This window comes from Salvelinus sp. IW2-2015, linkage group LG14 (assembly GCF_002910315.2).
Source record: "Salvelinus sp. IW2-2015 linkage group LG14, ASM291031v2, whole genome shotgun sequence".
NCBI lineage: Eukaryota > Metazoa > Chordata > Actinopteri > Salmoniformes > Salmonidae > Salvelinus > Salvelinus sp. IW2-2015.
The window spans coordinates 11,787,844-11,807,600 of NC_036854.1; the positions used below are offsets into that span (position 1 = coordinate 11,787,844).

Below are 19,757 nucleotides of genomic sequence, written 5' to 3' on the forward strand. Positions count from 1 at the left end.
ACCTGCTGTTGCTAAGCTACACTGTCATTTTTTATACTTCAGCTCAATGGACAATTACCCAAACAAACAGACAGCAGCAATGGGTTCATTTCAGTGTCCTTGTATGTACTGAAGGCATACCTCCTGTCAGAAAGATAGACAGGGCTAAGAGGAGAGGTTAATGGAATACTGGGGGTTAAAAGCAATGGGCATAAACGTTCTAGAGTAAAGAGATTTCCCCCACACACCTTCKCAGCACTCATATGTATTGGTCTTGTTAAAAAGGTAGACCCAGCGATATGACATACAGGTAGGTGCAGAAAGTAAACAGTAGAGTGGGTCAATTTCCGCAACGACTAAGCTTTGAAGCGCAAGGCTAAACTCCACCACTGTTTTGGTCCCGATACCAAGCTCTAACATTGTAAAGCAAACCCATGCACACGAGCAGATACTGTGTATGACTGTGTGGGAGCGAAGTCTTGCATCTCACTCGTCGCAATATCTGCGGTGCTGCTAGTGGCAATGTCATTTCATTAAGTCTACCTTTAAGATTTGAGTGATTTATAAAATTTTGAAGAGTCATTAAATCTTTCTGCCTTATAAGATATCAGTGGCAATACAGGAAGATGATTCATTTTGCTCTTCCCCACGTCAAGGACTTTCCTTACTTGACAGGCGGCTTTCTGTGACACGTACCTGCCATCTCTCAAGCTACAAACAATATTTTACCTTCATCGTTATGACTGTATATACAGCTATCTGACAATTCCCTCAGTCACTAGAGAGGCTGAAAACCAATGCTGAGAAACAAGCCACCGCTCCGCTAACATTATATAATCTCTATAATTTGTGCAGAAGGGATGGATTCAATCAAATCAGAACAGGTAGTGGAGACAGTAGCAGAGGGGGGTTTACAGTGTAATACTTCCCCTCAGCAATATGAGCGTAACGGATGAGTAGATGTGTCTGGATCTGATAAGACTGCATGGCGGAAAATAATGCATTGCAATAACCTGTGTTAGAATCTAAACAAGGGTTGTTATTACATTATATTATGGTTTGTGGTGGTACTACTTATAGCATCAGGATACAGTTTAGCAGTCTCATAAGACAATAAAACCTAATGAAACATATGGCACCACTCTGCAGTTGCTCACATACATTTTTACATAAATAAATTATCCTTCGATCTGCTAAGAAGCATATTGGTTCACATGGAACAATAGGTTTTTCACCTTCAGGGATAAACAATAAAAAAACAAACCAGGCAAAACAGAAATCTCCATTTGGATAAATGCAGGGGGTTTTGCAAGCTAAGGCAGTAAATATTGAGAGAGAATTTGGCCCAACAACGTATTCCYCCATCTGTCAATGCTGGAAACCTAAAGTCATGTTCCAAACCAGTTGATGGCAACTCTTTAGCTGTTGACAGATTTTTGCTAGTGAAAATSCTGTCGCACAACATGGTTATTTCCACAATTGGAATCAGCAAAGCTTTGTTGTCAGGGCCTAATTTAAAGCTTTACTGTGTTGGAASCCAAATGCATAAATCCAGCTAGCCTACCATGCTACAATTGGGAGAAAAACAACCAGAAAAACATGACAGCCACCACCTACTGTACTGTACCAGTGGATAGATTTAGCAGATGCTATCCCTAAAGACATGAAAGACATTAAAACAGAAATGCAGAGAAAAATACGTCCTGTCAGTGAACCTTGCTTGGCTAAACTCCATGACAGGTTTGAATGTATAAAATGGATTACAGGGCAAACATATCAGATACACAATGCAATGATTCATGTGCAGCCACTGCAGTGCCATATTCCTTAATATCATATAAGTGTACTGRTGGCAGGACTGGGACTGCAGAGCAGAAGACAGATACGGACCCTGAGGCGAGGAATTTGGACAATTTATGCCAGTCATTCTACAGACGTTTTCCCCATCTCTAGAGTGAATCGCAATCTGATTTTGAAATTCAATGACACTCTACACTAAACCTGTTATGTTTGAGGTAGTGCCCATTTTGTACTGTAGATGCATCTCCTCTCTGCTCTGTAGTGATACCACCTGATGTTTGCTTTGGATCACGTTGTCAGGATGAACGTTTTACGGTTATCACTGAAAGTAGGCATACTCTTAACAAAAATATGACAAATTGACTAGTGGCAGAAACCTCTTGTGCCAGATTAGCATAGCATATGTTTAATAAATCGGTAGTGCAGAGGATGTGGAGGTAAGAGACATCACATTGCTTATCCTGTGGGCTTTGAGTCGTGGATAGAGTAGTGATACCCTTACAGAGCATCAACATGATGAGATCACTATATATATTACGTGCATACATTTCTCCAGACTCCATTCCAGATGAATTATTCAGAGGTCTACATGTGTTGACAGGTGGAATAAATACACGCAATTTACTATTTTCCCAAACAATTAGTTCACAACATCAGTCTAAATACATATTCCCAATTGTTTACCTGTCCTGCTTCAATGATCTACAGCGAACTGCCCATAACTAACTAACTACAGCTCTTTCAGAAATGCAATTTAAACCTGGTCAATAACACTCTAATTGTTCTCTGAAATCATAACCGCTTGGGACATAATTCAATATTTTTGTTGTTGAATGGGTCGCATTTAAACAGGTTTGTGTTCTTGTTTTTGTACCTCTAGGCTTTTTAGTCTGGATTCAATTAGCCTATTGTTGGTTCTTTCCCTTCCTTACTTTGACGTTGTGTCAGTTTAATTAGAACATAATTCCCTAAGGAAAATACGATAATAACTAAATACTGTAGTAATGATGCACTGATATGAAAGATATAATATGTMTTACATAATACGTGGAAACATAGTGTACTTACGATGTACAGTGCATTAATGTAATTGGAGAGTATGTAAACGAGCAGGTCTCCTGCTCACCATCTCCTCCACAGAGAGCAACTGCTCCGTCAAGAGCAGACCTCCCACATCTAGCAGCCACACGGAGCCCAGCTGCAACCAGCCAACATCAGTCAGGAAATTACATCTTATTACTACAAACATAGCCCAGCTTTCATGTCCGCTATATCAGATGTAAGAATAGTATAGGACATGTGCTCTGGACAGTTTGCAGCTTTCAATACGAATTTATTTATAGTGTTTGATTCATGACACACACAGCCTACCCAGCTGTCTTTGTTTAGCCTTCAGGCTTCTCTAGGGGTGGGGCACACAGTTAACATTCACTGATATAAAAGCTGGACCCAAAGAGCATAGGGCCAATTATCTTTTTAAAAGTCCAAAGCCGCAACCAGCAGGTCAACAGACTGCTTCTCCCAGCAGCCACCGCTACTCACTGCTGTTTTAACACCATACAACAATGAGACCATCAGAAGCAACACAAACGAGGGGGATGAGTTGTCGTGTATTGGTTCCATGCCTAACAGAGGAACTTGACTTCCAATGGTTAATGCCTAGCCTTCCCGACACAGACGCTGATGAGCCATGGCAGTGCTTAGCTTCCACTCTCAGATAACAATGGTACAATAAGAGCTGGGGAACCTGGCTGACTTACCCCAGTGAGGAACCATGTTCAAATTGATCTGCTGTCTGCTCCCACAGAAACCTGGCAACACCACTAGGGGGTAGGATGAGGAGCTAGCATATTTCACATTTGAACATTTATTTAAATTGTATTTTTATTTGACCTTTATTTAACTAGGCAAGTCAGTTAAGAACAAATTCTGATTTACAATGAAGGCCTACCAAAAGGCAAAAGGCCTCCTGTGGGGATGGGGGCCTGGGATTAAAAATAAAAAATAAATACAATATAAATATAGGACAAAACACACATCACAACAAGAGAGACCACACAACACTATATAAAGAGAGACCTAAGACAACAACATAGCAAGGCAGCAACATAACAACAACATGGTAGCAGCACAAAACATGGTACAAACATTATTGGGCAGAGACAACAGCACAAAGGGCGAGAAGGTAGAGACAACAATACATCACACAAAGCAGCCACAACTGTCAGTAAGAGTGTACATGATTGAGTCTTTGAATGAAGAGATTGAGATAAAACTGTCCAGTTTGAGTGTTTGTTGCAGCTCGTTCCAGTCGCTAGCTGCAGCGAACTGAAAAGACGAGCGACCCAGGGATYTGTGTGCTTTGGGGACCTTTCACATAATGTGACTGGCAGAATGGGTGTTGTATGTGGAAGATGAGGGCTGCAGTAGATATCTCAGATAGGTGGGAGTGAGGCTTTATAAATAAGCATCAACCAGTGGTCATGCGACAGGTATACAGAGATGACCAGTTTACAGAGGAGTATAGGGTGCAGTGATGTGTCCTATAAGGAGCATTGGTGGCAAATCTGATGGTCGAATGGTAAAGAACATCTAGCCGCTCGAGAGCACCCWTACCTGCCGATCTATAAAGTGTGTCTCCGTAATCTAGCATGGGTAGGATGGTCATCTGAATCAGGGTTAGTTTGGCAGCTGGGGTGAAAGAGAAGCTATTACGATAGAGGAAACCAAGTCTAGATTTAACTTTAGCCTGCAGCTTTGATATGTGCTGAGAGAAGGACAGTGCACTGTCTCCCAAGTARTTGTATGAGGTGACTACCTCAAGCTCTAAACCCTCAGAGGTAGTAATAACACCTGAGGGATGAGGGGCATTCTTCTTACCAAACCACATGACCTTTGTTTTGGAGGTGTTCAGAACCAGGTTAGGGGGTAGAGAAAGCTTGTTGGACACTAAGAAAGCTTTGTTGTAGAGCATTTAACACAAAACCCGGGGAAGGGCCAGCCGAGAGTAAGACTGTATCATCAGCATATAAATGGATGAGAGAGCTTCCTACTGCCTGAGCTATGTTGCTGATGTAAATTGAGAATAGCGTAGGGCCTAGGATCGAGACAGCAGATTTTCTGACTTCATACACTGCACTCTTTGAGAGAGGCAGTTAGCGAACCAGCCCAAACACCCCTCAGAGACACCAATACTCCTTAGCCGGCCCACAAGAATGGAACGGTCTACCGTATCAAAAGCTTTGGAAAAGTCAATAAAAATATCAGCACAATATTGCAATGGCAACGTCATTGAGGACCTTTAAGGTTGCAGTGACACATCCATAACCTGAGCAGAAACCAGATTGCATACCCAAGACAATACTATAGACTACAAGAAAGCCAGTCAGTTGATTATTGACAAGTTTTTCCAACACTTGATAAACAGGGCAAAATAGAAATAGGCCTATAACAGTTAGGGTCAGCTTTATCTCCCCCTTTAAATAAAGGACGAACCGTGGCTGCCTTCCAAGCAATGGGAACCTCCCCAGAAAGGAGAGACAGGTTAAACAGGTRYGAGATAGGCTTYGCGWTGATAGGGGCAYCAACCTTAAAGAAGAAAGYGTCTAAACCATCTGACCCAGATGMTTTTTTGGGGTCAAGTTTAAGGAGCTCCTTTAGCACTTCAGACTCAGTGACTGCCTGCAGGGAGAAACTTTGTAGCGGGGCAGGGAAAAAAGAGGGAGAAGCATCGGGGATAGTCGCTTTAGAAGGGGCGGGAGATGAGGAAATGTTGGACGGGCAAGGAGGCATGGCTGAATCAAATTGGAATCCTGACTTAATGAAGTGGTGATTAAAGAGCTCAGCCATATGCTTCTTGTCAGTAACAACCACATCATCAACATTAAGGGACATGGGCAGCTGTGAGGAGGAGGGTTTGTTCTCCAGGTCTTTAACCGTTTTCCAGAACTTTGTGGGGATAGACCCACAGAGAGAGAACTGCTCCTCAAAGTAACTATCTTTGGCCTTACGGATAGCCTGAGTGCACTTATTRATCATTTACCTGAACGAAATGCCCTCAAACAAGCAAAGCGTCAATACAGCAATTTGATTGAATCCAACTACACTGGCTCTGACTCTCGTCGGATGTGGCAGGGCTTGAAAACTATTACGGACTTCAAAGGGAAACCCAGACGCGAGCTGCCCAGTGACGCGAGCCTACCAGACGAGCTAAATGCCTTTTATGTTCGCTTCGAGGCAAGCAACACTGAAGCATGCACAAGAGCACCAGCTCTTCTGGAAGACTGTGTCATACCGCTCTCGGTAGCCGATGTGAACAAAACCTTTAAACAGGCCAACATTCACAAAATCGCTGGGCCAGACGGATTACCAAGATGTGTACTCAAAGCATGCGGGGACCAACTGTCAAGTGTCTTCACTGACATTTTCAACCTCTCACTGACCGAGTCGGTAATACCTACATGTTTCAATTAGACCACCATAGTCCCTGTGCCCAAGGAAGCGAAGGTAACCTGCCTAAATGATTACCGCCCCGTGGCACTCACATCGGTAGCCATGAAGTGCTTTGAAAGGCTGGTGATGGCTCACATCAAGTGTCCTCCCGGACACCCTAGACGCACTCCAATTCGCATACCGCCCCAACAGATCCACAGATGACGCAATCTCAATCGTACTCCACACTGCCATTTCTCACCTGGACAAAAGGAACACCTATGTGAGAATGTTATTCATTGAATACAGCTCAGCGTTCAACAACATAGTGCCCACGAAGCTCATCACTAAGCTAAGGACTCTGGGACTAAACACTTCCCTCTGCAACTGGATCCTGGACTTCTTAACGGGCCGCCCGCTGATCCGCTGCCATGCTGATCCTTAACACTGTGGCCCCTCAGGGGTTGTACTTAGTCCCCTCCTGTATTCCCTGTTCACTCACGACTGTGTGGCCAAACACAACTCCAACACCATCATTAAGTTTGCTGACGACACAACAGTGGTAGGCCTGATCACCGACAACGATGAGACGGCCTATAGGGAGGAGGTCAGAGAACTGGCAGTGTGGTGCCAGGACAACAACCTCTCCCTCAATGTGAGAAAGACAAAGGAGCTGATCATGGACTACAGGAAAAGGCGGGCCGAACAGGCCCCCATTAACATCGATGGGGCTGTTGTGGAGCGGGTCGATAGTTTCAATTTCCTTGGTGTCCACATCACCAACGAACTATCATGGTCCAAACATACCAAGACAGTCGTGAAGAGGGCATGACAAAACCTTTTCCCCATCAGGAGATTGAAAAGATTTGGCATAGGCCCGCAGATCCTCAAAAGGTTCTACAGCTGCACCACCGAGAGCATCCTGACCGGTTGCATCACCGCCTGGTATGGAAACTGCTCGGCATCGGTAAGGCGCGACAGAGGGTCGTGCGAACGGCCCAGTATATCACTGGGGCCAAGCTTCCTGCTATCCAGGACCTATATAATAGGCGGTGTCAGAGGAAAGCCCATAACATTGTCAGAGACTCCAGTCAAGTTATAGACTGTTTTCAGTGGAACATACCAGCAATGTGACATTAATAGTGATAACTGATGTAGTGTGAAGCTAACTTGAGTTGTCTCAAAAATAGCCTCGTGGTAGAGGAAATATCCCGTAAACTATACGGCAATTCAATGTGCACGCGATGGGGTAATGAATGAAAACTGAATCATATCTGAGGATCAAAAGCAGGATCAAAATAGGTAAATAATCCCTGCATTATGTCATGATTAGAAAAAACATGAACAGGTCTTGTTCGTTTTTCATAAATTGGTAAATGTCAGATACACTTGAACAGCACAATCTCTTTTTAATCCTTGCTCAGTCTTCTGTGGGAATTAGCATCATATTAACATCCATTCTGAAACACGGTTTGAAGCACAAACAAAATGAAAAAACGCAGCTGAGTTTATTAACACATTTAAAAGCTTTTCGTCATAGTTATTTAGCATGGATCATATTGTTGGGTGACACATTGTCCATTTGAAGTCACTTTGAGAGCACGAGAGCATTAGTTCTGAGTTGTTTGAGTGTTGTGTTTACAAATCTACTAAGTGAGAGGTAATGCTTGAAAGACCCAGTATGATAAATTGTTACGTTCAAATGGTCTAATCAAGGCGCATGCATAAATATTGCAATACTTATGTTGCCTATTGTTTTGGTGCATAATTCCTATTCTATATGAATACACATCAAATGGTTTACAAAACTGTTTACAAGTTCTGACATCAGCCAAGGTCAAGCAGTCAGCTCGAGGTAAAGGGAAAAGCACAGATGATTAAATAAGCCTAACAGGGCTTTCCTAACGACTGCAGGAGACATTTTCTGGGAGGAAATTAGAGAGCATGCCCACAAGTGTTTAAAAATTCCAGCTGCTGCTTCAGAGCATTAACGAAACACTAAATGTAGCCACTGCTAAAAGCGGCCCAGTGGATGAGGATGCATTCCTACTCCAGCTTTAAGACACCGCAGCAGTGCTTTGAAACACTGATGGATCAGTGTTGGGAAACAAGCAGGGCTGTAGATAGGCTACACATGACAGAAGGAGTGTCTGGCTGGATGCAGTCAGGGGGATTGCGAAAGGTTATCTCCAGCGCTGTGTGCATGAGAGCTCATTGATCACAGGGGTATCTGTGGGTGAGGCTGGACATGATGTCAGTGTGATCAGAACAACTCCAGTGTGGGCTCTCAGACACAGCTGTCCTGTGGTACCTCCTCAAACTATCTCCCACTTCAAACACCAATCATTGTACAGAACAGGTACCCAGTGTCTGTGGAGCCTACTGCCTACATTATTCATCAGAACATGCAAAAAGTTTAAATAAACATAAAGTTACACATAGGCAGACATTTTCACTACAACCAAACATAGTTGGTGCTAAGAGAAGCCTAAAAGCCTTTTTGAAAGGAGGTGGCTCATCATGCTCTGTAAAAGTACAGCAGTCTGCTAACAATGTGACCAGAGCAGACCGAATGCTAGGTCTCCAGCTAGGAAGACTGGGAGTTGTAATTAACAGACTTCAGGGGGTGGCTTCGCCCACTGCGCCTAGGCTGAGTCTCTCTAACAGCCGCCCGGCTATAAGACATGTACACTACTGCTCGGGTCAGCTGTTTGTTCACCCGCCCACAATTGCTAATAACCCATCCGCAGATGAAAATCCGAGGCACGCACCCAACCCTAACCAACTAATATAGAAAATGAGATGTATACTACAGTCAGAGARGGCGGAATAATGTTTTTATATATATTATATATATTATATATTTATATATGTTTCTGCCTATAATTCTTTGGGGGCAACTTGTCTATAATTAGATCCATGCAGTTTCTCTTCAGTCATTATATGTTGCCGTAGAAGACTAAATAAACCCTTGCTCACCAGAAGAATGTTATAAATCAATAGAATGTATTCTTCAATCTAGTTAACATCAGTAATGTTCTCTGTCATATCTGCTTCTTTCAGGGACCGGGGATAAATTGCAATAACAAAAAAAACTGAAAAGATTTTTGGTGCAAAATTTCCAAATGACATCAGTTACAAATGACTGGTTGAACTGGTTGAAAGGAAATAGAAAGCTGTTAAAACAACCAAACATGTTTCTGATAAGATTTCAGTTTGGCTTGGATGCATATTTTGTGGTTGAAGTACGATCACCTTTTATGATGCTGATAAAGACAGTGCCTCTACAGATGGTATCTAATTGCATATTCACATTCTCTCAAGATGCTAAAATAAATAAATAATATTTTTCCACTCTTGTCCCTGTATAATTTAACTGCAAAAAATTATTAATTCTGCAGGAGTTAATATTAAGGCTACTTGAGAAGTTATAGACCTACAGTCAGTGTCCAGAGTTCAGTTTCCATTCAACCCATCTGAACAGTAGGCTACAGTTCCCTTGACGTGCCATAGGCTTACAGTATTTGAAGTCCCCTGCTTGTGACTGTCGAATTTGTATAGCGGCTCACATATAACATATAACATATCCTGCTGCTATCATCCTATTTTTGCACTTCACCAAATCTTTCCCAAACATGACTTTTCTGTCCCCCCTTTTCTCTTTATTTTCAACTCTCCATTTTGCAGCTTTTCTCTTATTGAATTAAACTCCGACATCATTATTTTTGCCTCCGTGGATCTACATGAACTTTTTCTGCCCTTCCCAAAAGCATTTGGCAATTGGCGTGTAGGCTATTTGGCGCGCATACAGTTATGCCTTAAAGTTTAGGCTTACACACTAATYCCAGATAGCTTAACATAATTTAAGAAAATTGTTTTTAAAAAATATATAAATTGCACAAGAATGATACATTTATGGATTTTTTAAGGTATTGTTCTCTCTTTATTCAACCCCTCCATCATGACTCTAAAAATGCCCGCCCTGCGGATATAACCATGGGGGCTGTGGAATATGAGTCAACTCATGCATCACTAATGTGTACACACACACACATACTGTACACACAAAATAGCCATCTGCACATTCTTAAGGGGTGTGCTGAACAAGACTTGGCAAATGTCATGTGACCCATCACGCAAGGGTGATTCATCATATGTACCAGCTGGTGGATGGTGTTGACATTGTCACCACCATCTACTATCAGTTAAGTGACAGTGAGTCACTGTAGTCTATAGGACACATTGTGAAATACATGGAATGAGAGATAGTAGCCTACTCATGCAACACCTTGTTATAATAGGACCTATAGTTTCATATGGAGGCTGATCTCCAAAATAATGACATTGGCCATGCAGCTCAAAGGAGCCTGCCTTGACCATGAATATAATCTGGTTCCTTGAAATCTAACCTGCATTTGGCTGAGTAGGCTATAGTATAGCAATGAGTGTTTTAATGAAAAACATCAGGCACCTACTATTTATGTTGTTGGCAAGGGCTATGTTTGAAAGTGAACAATTAACKATTTTTAATTGAAGAGACATCCTCATAAGAGCAGTGAAACAAGAGGCCAKGGGTGGACTGGCCATCCGGCATTTCGGGCAAATGCCAGATGGACTGATCCATTCATAGCTGAGTCGGCATGTCTAACTTGTGTTTTTCACTCAAAATGATCCAACCTACTATCACAAATGATCGTGAAATAGACACAAATTACATATGCGAAATTCGTGACAGACACACACAAAACAATATTCCCCTCCACCACACGATTTTGTATACAGTGCATTTCAATCACAGATGAAGGCATTAGGTTACTTAAAACGCCCTAGAGTCGATCGATGCACACGTGTCAATCTAATTAAAAGAATAGAAACATCCCGATCAAAAGCCGTCTGTTTAAGCTAGAGATATCGGCTTGGGCTGCTTCTCAATCCAACACATCTGCGTCTCAATCCACCGGACCCGCCTATGTCGACCTTCAGCATCTGCGGTGGAAAGTGGCAGAGCTACAGTACTGTTTGTCAGTCCAGGAGACATCCCGAAAATCGGTCTTCTCATGAAAAAGTCTGAACGGTTTGGGATACAAACTAATATGACCCCACTATGGAAAGGGGTAGTGTTCTCTGTTTTGTTCTACGACRCCCAAGTGTCACAGGACCAACAAAAAAAGGGGTTAAACATCATTTCCTGAGCTTTCTTATAACTCCTAGATATGGGACAGTCACTTCAAAACCTTCTTCCTCATGATTTATTTTTTGGTCTGTTTGTTTTGCCATTTTTTATTGTGTTATTCAATGTGTTTTTATGGGCTGTAGCAGTAAAGGTACAATTCTATATTTGAACAAATATATACAGTACCAGTCAAAAGTTTGGAAACACCTAAACATGGCAGTTTTTTTTTTATTACTATTTTCTACATTGTAGAAAAATAGTGATGACATCAAAGCTATGAAATAACACATATGGAATCATGTAATAAACAAAAAAGTGTTCAACAAATCAAAATATATTTTATATTTGAGATTCTTCAAAGTAGCCACCCTTTGCCTTGATGACAGCTTTGCACACTCTTGGCATTCTCTCAACCAGCTTCATGAGGAATGCTTTTCCAACAGTCTTGAAGGAGTTCCCACTTATGCTGAGGACTTGTTGGCTGCTTTTCCTTCACTCTGCGGTCCAACCCATCCCAAACCATCTCAATCGGGTTGAGGTCGGGGGATTGTGGAGGCCAGGTCATCTGACGCAGCACTCCATCACTCTCCTTGGTCAAATAGCCCTTCTTATACAACCTAGAGGTGTGTTGGATCATTGTGCTGTTGTAAAATGATAGTCCCACTAAGCGCAAACCAGATGGGATGGCGTATCGCTGCAGATTGCAGTGGTAGTAATGCTAGTTAAGTGTGCCTTGAATTCTAAATAAATCACAGACATTGTCACCAGCAAAGCATCCCCACACCATCACACCTCTTCTTCCATGCTTCACGGGTGGGAACCACAAATGCGGAGATCATCCGTTCACCTACTCTGCATATCACAAAGACATGGCGGTTGGAACCAAAAATCTCAAATTAGGAGAAATCAGACCAAAGGACAGATTTCCACTGGTCTAATGGCCATTGCTTGTGTTTCTTGGCCCAAGCAAGTCTCTCCTTCTTATTGGTGTCCTTTAGCAGTGATGTCTTTTAAGCAATTCGACCATGAAGGCCTGATTCACACAGTCTCCTCTGAGGTGCAGTTAACTCTAATTAACTTATCCTCTGCATCAGAGGTAACTATGGGTCTTCCTCTCCTGTGGCGGTCCTCATGAGAGCCAGTTTCATCATAGCACTGATGGTTTTTGCGACTGCACTTGAAGAAACTTTAAAAGTTCTTGAAATGTTCCGTATTTACTGACCTTCATGTCTTAAAGTAATGATGGACTGTCGTTTCTCTTTGCTTGTTTGAGCTGTTCTTGCCATAATATGGACTTGGTCTTTTACCAAATAAGGCTATCTTCTGTATACCACCCCTGCCTTCCATCACAGCACAACTGATTGGCTCAAACACATTACGAAGGAATTAAATTCCACAAATTAACTTTTAACAAGGCACACCTGTTAATTGAAATGCATTCCAGGTGACTACCTCATGAAGCTGGTTGAGAGAATGCCAAGAGTGTACAAAGCTGTCAACAAGGCAAAGGGTGGCTACTTTGAAGAATCTCAAATATATTTTGATTTGTTTAACACTTTTTTGGTTACTACATGACTCCATATGTGTTATTTCATAGTTTTGATGTCTTCACTATTATTCTACAATGTAGGAAATAGTAAAATTTTTATAAAAACCCTAGAATGAGTAGGTGTGTCCGACTGCTACTGTATGTTTGCAACTACTTACATTGGTTGCGGATGAGTCATTTCCAGTCAATGCTATAGTTGGAATTGGCTCGCGAAACTACCTTTAACTTCCTTCATACTGGACACAAAGACATAAAAATGGTATCCATGAGTTCATCTGACTCTGTAGATACAGGGCCTCATTGCCAAAATCCCAAAGTATCCCTTTAACCAAATAGCTACCCGGACAATCTGCATTGACCCTTTTTGCACAAACTTTTTTCTGTCGTCACATACACAACTGTTACTGTTTATTATCTGTCACTTTATTCCTAGTTATATGTACATATCTACCTCAATTACCTCGTACCCTTGCACATCAACTTGGTACTGGTACCCTGTGTATAAAGCCAAGTTATCGTTACTCATTGTGTATTTATTATACATTTTATTATTACACGTTTTACTTTTATATAATTTTTCTGTTCTTTCTCTCTACATTGTTGGGAAAGGCCTATAAGTAAGCATTTCACTGTTTGTCTACATCTGTTGTTCACGAAGCATGTGATGAATAACATTTTATTTTATCCCCTAGCTCTAACATTAACCCTAACCTTAACCSTTAGCCTAGTTAACGTTAACCACCTCAATTGAATTTGTAACATATCATACATTTCATGTATACTTCGTACCATTTTGTATGAATTGTAATGCATAACATATGATACGGAATTTACGATGGACATCCACATATTAATACCAGCTTAACATTTCTTACTAATTTGAGAGTCCTGAATTTTAAATTACTATATTACGCTACCCCTGAGTCCAGGTTGCTATTGAGAGATGCGTGAGTGTACTAGCTGGTCACTTCACTACAGCCTACTGCAGGTATGCCACCCTAAAAGTAAACTATTCTGTGCTAAATCAATAACTGGAAAAATRGCCAGTGGCCTAGTACGACCGAATCCACAATTCAGAGTTCAAGCGGATCATTTGATCATCACAACTCAGAGGAGAGTGGGAATAGGATCATTTGGAGTGTTGAATTACACAAAGGTTTGCGCTCACACTGCTCCTCCCGGACAGAGGCTCCTTACCAGCTGTACCACTGGGGGCTGATGCCAGGGAAGCATGGTGAAATGGTGGGGCTGGGGTGTGTTTGTGAATGGCTCCCTTCCATAGTCACATTTAGAAATGCCTAAAGCCTTGAGTCATGTTGAGGTTTTATTACAGAAGGCTGTAGGAATAATGTGGAATTAGATGGGATGCAGCTGATAATGCTGTCATCAACAACTCAAATGTAGGCTACTGGAACTGATGCTGTATTCTCCTTTGGCAAAGTTACCTGGAGAATTTAATCAGATTCAGTGGCTGATGTCAGGTGAAGTGGACTATTGAGGGTGTGGCTGTATTTTTTGGAGAGGGAAATAGCCGAGTATATGCCTCTTGCCGGGGTCGAACTGGGACCAAGAAATGGCCATGGCATTTTTTTCCTTGAGACCCCCACGCTGGACCATTTGTTTCTCCTTGAGGCCCCCATTACTAGCCAGATAGTGTGTTGAAATGATCACAATCACAGATTATCATGAAATAAACAGAAATTACTTATTCTAAATTCATGTCGGGCACACAAATAAATAAATAAATGTTGTGTCCACCAAATGATTTCCTTCATAATGTATGTGCCCAGTACACAATTTTCTTCAAAAACAATTCCAATGTATTGTGGCTAATGTTAGCTAGGGGGCTAACATTAGCTAGGCTAGGGGTTAGGGTTAAGGTTAGGGTTATGAGTTAGGTTAAAGGGTGGATAATGGTTAGCTAACATGCTAAGTAGTTGCAAAAGTAGCTAAAAAGTAATAAGTAGTTGCAAAGTTGCAAATTAGCTAAAATGCTAAAGTTGTCTGTGATGAAATTCAAACATGCAACCTTGTATTGCTAGACAATAGAGCTATATGCTTACCCATCCACCCTGACCAACCACCCTCCTTTCGTTTTTGCCTTAAAGTGATACCCATAGACTTCAAGTCATTGCTCTAACGCAAGTTATTATTAGCTTGTGAAACTACCTCTAACTTCCTTCATACTGGACACAGAGATATACAAATTGTATCCACTAGTTCATCTGACTCTGGGGAAGTAGATTAAGGGCCTCGTTGCCAAAATCCAAAAGTATTCCTTTAAGTAACCTTCTGTCTTATGTAACTATACCATAGGTAACATATCATAATAATTTGAGTCTCCCGTATACTATGTTACGTCGAGTCTATGAGACCAGCCTGCCCCAAGAGAAAGCCATTATGCATGAAATCATTAAGATCATGAACTCACCAATTGCATGCCACATATAAAGGCCAGCGTGCATCTGCCACTGCAACAACCCATGGTGTACTGTCCACTTTGGATCTCTGCTCCACGTGGGTCACTGTAACTCTCAAATCCCCAAATATCTGCGCTGTTGGCCTGGGCAGTTGCAATGACGCGACCGCACTTTACAGCAGAGTACGTTTCAGGAGGTCCAATTCCACAATTCCAGATGGTTTTCAGTCAAAGCTGTATTCTTGTTGACATACCCATAAACTCCCCTCCGTATTTACTTTTGTATATATTACAATCYAAGGGTATCCAAGCAGAAATAGATAAAGACACTTATGATTGGTTCAACAATTTGATAATCCTATTTCAACAAATACTGGAACAGTTTGAATTACATGTCCAGATGTTCAAAATTCAGAAAGTCGGTCAGCTCTTAATTAGCAGCATTTTGATCTGGTTATTATACGTCTGAATGATCAGTCCATGGATAATCCATAAACTAGAATTAAAGAATCTGAAAAACGTTTACAATTAATGTTCGATCATACTGTACATGGTCCAGATTAAAGTGCCAGTCGACATTAGGCAGAACAGTATCCAAACACAGTGCCACTTGAAGAAATGAACAGTATCAGCCTATTTCTGAAAGGGTCCTTTGCTGAGAAACAAAGCAAGCCAGTGTTGTATACGGCGATGGGGTTCTTCTCATCGCTCCTCCCTCCACTATCGGGTGTTCGGGTACTAGTGTGCAACTGAACTAACTAGCACCCTTTACTTTTCACACAGAAAGTCAAAGGGACAGTGTAGAATCCAAAGCGGTCAGACGTTATTTTCTTTCCCTGCTTTACTCTCTCTCAATAGGAGGCATACCGCGAAGATGAGATTCCCGTCGTTGTCTGAAATCGGTGGAGCTGAACAGAGTCCTACTACTGTCCTCCTCAGCAGCGCTGTGCATCCTCAGTTGCCTGGATTTCAAAACCGCTGATTGACCTCTGTTGTAATTTTTTTTTTTATCGCTTATACACAGAGCATGACTGTCCTATACTGGATATATGGTCGGTAGCACAGACAGTCCAGTAAAAAGAAGGACGAAAGAGAGACGCGGTGCAAGTTGCACGGTCGCCAACCCCACCATCTGACGCTCCAGAATGAATGAACCGCACGCAGTGTTATTCACCACAGGGAAGAGGCTGGGTTCGTTTCTCACGATGAGCCAGAGAGATGCGATATAGAGCGCAGCTGACGGCCTGGCCATCACTGAATACACTGGATTAACCCTCTGCTCCGATTCGCAGTGGGAGTCAATGGCAGGGAGTTGAGGTGATTATAATTTGAATCATCACCTGTAAATCATAGGTGGATTGGATTCAGAGCCACAATGATGGACAGTCAGTCATRCAGAACGAAAAGTCAATTAAATTAAAAGGTCAGCCTATTGATGAAGCCAAATAAATGGCATAGGCATATGCCACCCTTCATTTGTGATAATATAGGCGATAATAATAGGCCAACTTATTTTCGCAGACACTTTCATCCAAGAACATGATGTTCCAACCAACTGAGCCATCACATATAATCTAAAGTGGCCAATGATAACATGCACAAAGGAGTAAATTGTACTGAAAAATGGCCTGTTCTTCCCTCATATTGTGTACTCTCCCCCCAACATGTCTCTTGATTGGCAAGGACAGCCATTCTCTCTCTCTCTCTCTCTTACACATACACAGAAACACACACACACTAGCTGTGTTTATGACATGGCTTAATTATCTTGGTAATCTTGACTGACAGTATCATGTATTTACTGCCTGGTATCCTGGGGGTAATGACTAGTGGCATCCATACATCCTCCTTGGAATGATTTTTAGAGAGAAATGGAAGACTGGCATATCTCGTCCAGTGTAATCTCAGAATCGTTGTCCTTGAATAACCCCTGAAACGGATACATACAGAGATATAGAGAAGGATGGGAATGTGTTTATTACTTATCTGTCTCAGCCAGATGGCTGCTGCTGGTACACTTCAGCTCTGTCACTGAAACACTGTGACATGAAATGCTGTGGATGGTTGTCATAAACAATTTCAGACAACCCGATGGGAAAGAGAAATAGTGTTGTAAGGTATACAAAGAGGCCAACAAAAATGGAGATAGCTGAGCTTGGATTGGCTTTTCAAATCAATTTTATTCATCACATCCTTCGTAAACAACAGGTGTGGACTAACAGTGGAATGKTTACTTGCAGGCCCTTCCCAACAATGCAGAAAGAAAGAAAATAGAGAAATAATAGAAAAGTAAAACATGTAATAATACAAATAATAATAGATACATAATGAGTAATGATATACTGGCTATTACAAGGGGTACCCGTACCGAGTTGATGTGCAGGGGTATGAYGTAATTGAGGTAGATATGTACATATAACTAGGAATAAAGTGACAGATAATAAACAGTAGCAGCAGCMTATGTGATGAGTCAAAAAAGATAGAGCAAAAACGGTCAATGCATATAGCTAGTTGTTTAACTATTTAAATAACTATTTAAGAGTATATGGATTGGGGGTAGAAGCTGTTCAGGGTCCTGTTGGTTCCAGACTTGGTGCACCGGTACCGCTTACCGTACAGTTGCAGATAGATCAGTCTATGACTTGGGTGCCTGGAGTTTGACAATTATTAGGGCCTTCCCATGACACCGCCCGGTATAGAGGTCCTGGATGGCAGGGAGTTTGGCCCCAGTGATGTACTGGACCTCACGCACTACCCTCTGTYGAGCCTCGTGGTCAGATACCAAGCAGTTGTCATACCAAGCAGTGATGTAGCCAGTCAAGATGCTCTCAATGGTGCAGCTGTATAACTTTTTGAGGATCTGAGGGCCCATGCCAAATCTTTTATTAGCCTCCTGAGGGGGAAGTGGCATTGTCATGCCCTCTTCACAACTGTGTTGGTGTGTTTGGACCATGATAGATTCTTAGTGATGTGTACACTGAGGAKATTTAAGCTCTCGACCCGCTACACTACAGACCCGTCGATGTGAATGGGGCTGTGCTCGACTCTCCGTGTCCTGTAGTCCACGATCAACTCTTTTGTCTTGCTGATCTCCTCCCTATAGGATGTCTCATTGTCATTGGAGATCAGGCCTACCACCGTCGTGTCGTTCGCAAACATAATGACGGTGTTGAAGTCATGCATGGGTGAACAGGGAGTATAGAAGGMGACTAAGCACACACCCCTGAGGGGCACCCGTGTTGAGGGTCAGCGTGAGAGATGTGTTATTGCCCACCCTCACCACCTGGAGGCGTCCCGTCAGGAAGTCCAGGATACAGTTGCAGAGGGAGGTGTTCATTTCCAGGATCCTTACTTTAGTGATAAGCTTGGAGGGCACAATGGTGTTGAACGCTAAGCTGTAGTCAATGAACAGCATTCTCATGTAGGTGTTCCTTTTTTCCAAGTGGGAAACGGCAGTGTGGAGTGCAATAGAGATTGCGTCATCTATGGATCTGTTGGGGTGGTATGCGAATTGGAGGGGGTCCAGTGTGTCAGGCTTATCTAGTCTTTTGGTGGGCCCATAGTGTTTTGAATACAGTTTTTGTATACTCTATTCCTGGATATTCAATAACTAAAAAACACAGCCCACATTGTCTGACTTCAAGTCTACTGCCTACATGATGTGCAGTTGACTATTTTTCCTTAGTGAAGTTAGCTAACTTGTACATCCACATTTATAATCAACATGCGGCATCTCATTATCCTCAATGCCCTTTCTATGTAACAGATCATCATATCTTGTTTGGTCAGTCTAATGAAGCAGTCCGTGTCTCCAGAGAAGTGTTAATGGCTACATTAACTGGCAGTAAAGCATGTGACTGTCCACCTTTGTAAAGCCTCACTAAGCCCAGACAGCATTGATTGAACTTTTTGACTTTGACTTAATTTAGAGGTGCGATAAAGCTATCTCCCTTTCAACATTGAGGCTTTKACCTTCAGTGAACTTGAGATTCAAGGAGAGTGACACAGAACCAGCTGCCACTCAGAACGATGCCAGGTACTATGTGTGGATACTTGACAATCAGCTGCAGTGTTGCTGGAAATCAGGCTCCACCTGGTCACATGATTGATTTGATTATTTCAGTGTCTTACAGAGAATACATACACACAAAGGTACCCAGTCCATATGGGCTCATGGTATGTGTATTGWATGTTTTGTCCTCGGTGTCGTCCTTCGAAAAGCGAAATACACGTCTTAAATGCCCTGAAGTCATAATACAATGAAAAATAAAACCGTAAATGAAACCAAATATCAGTTTTAAATTATCCTTGAATCCACTGCATTAAAATCAATCTATTACCATGGGCAAAAATACTGTTTAACTCTCCGATTTTGTTTATGACTTTAAAGTTATTTGAGGTCTGTG

The 19,757-nt window shown here is 42.0% G+C and overlaps 1 protein-coding gene across 1 annotated transcript in view; it reads right to left on the reverse strand.

Annotated features, from left to right (window-relative positions):
- nkain2 (sodium/potassium transporting ATPase interacting 2) overlaps positions 1-16,527 on the reverse strand; it is a 171,649-nt gene extending 155,122 nt beyond the window's left edge. The window contains 1 exon segment of the mRNA XM_024000517.2: positions 15,364-16,527. Coding sequence (XP_023856285.1) covers positions 15,364-15,417 — 54 coding nt within the window. The 5' untranslated portion in view covers positions 15,418-16,527.
- Positions 16,528-19,757: the final 3,230 nt, after the last annotated feature.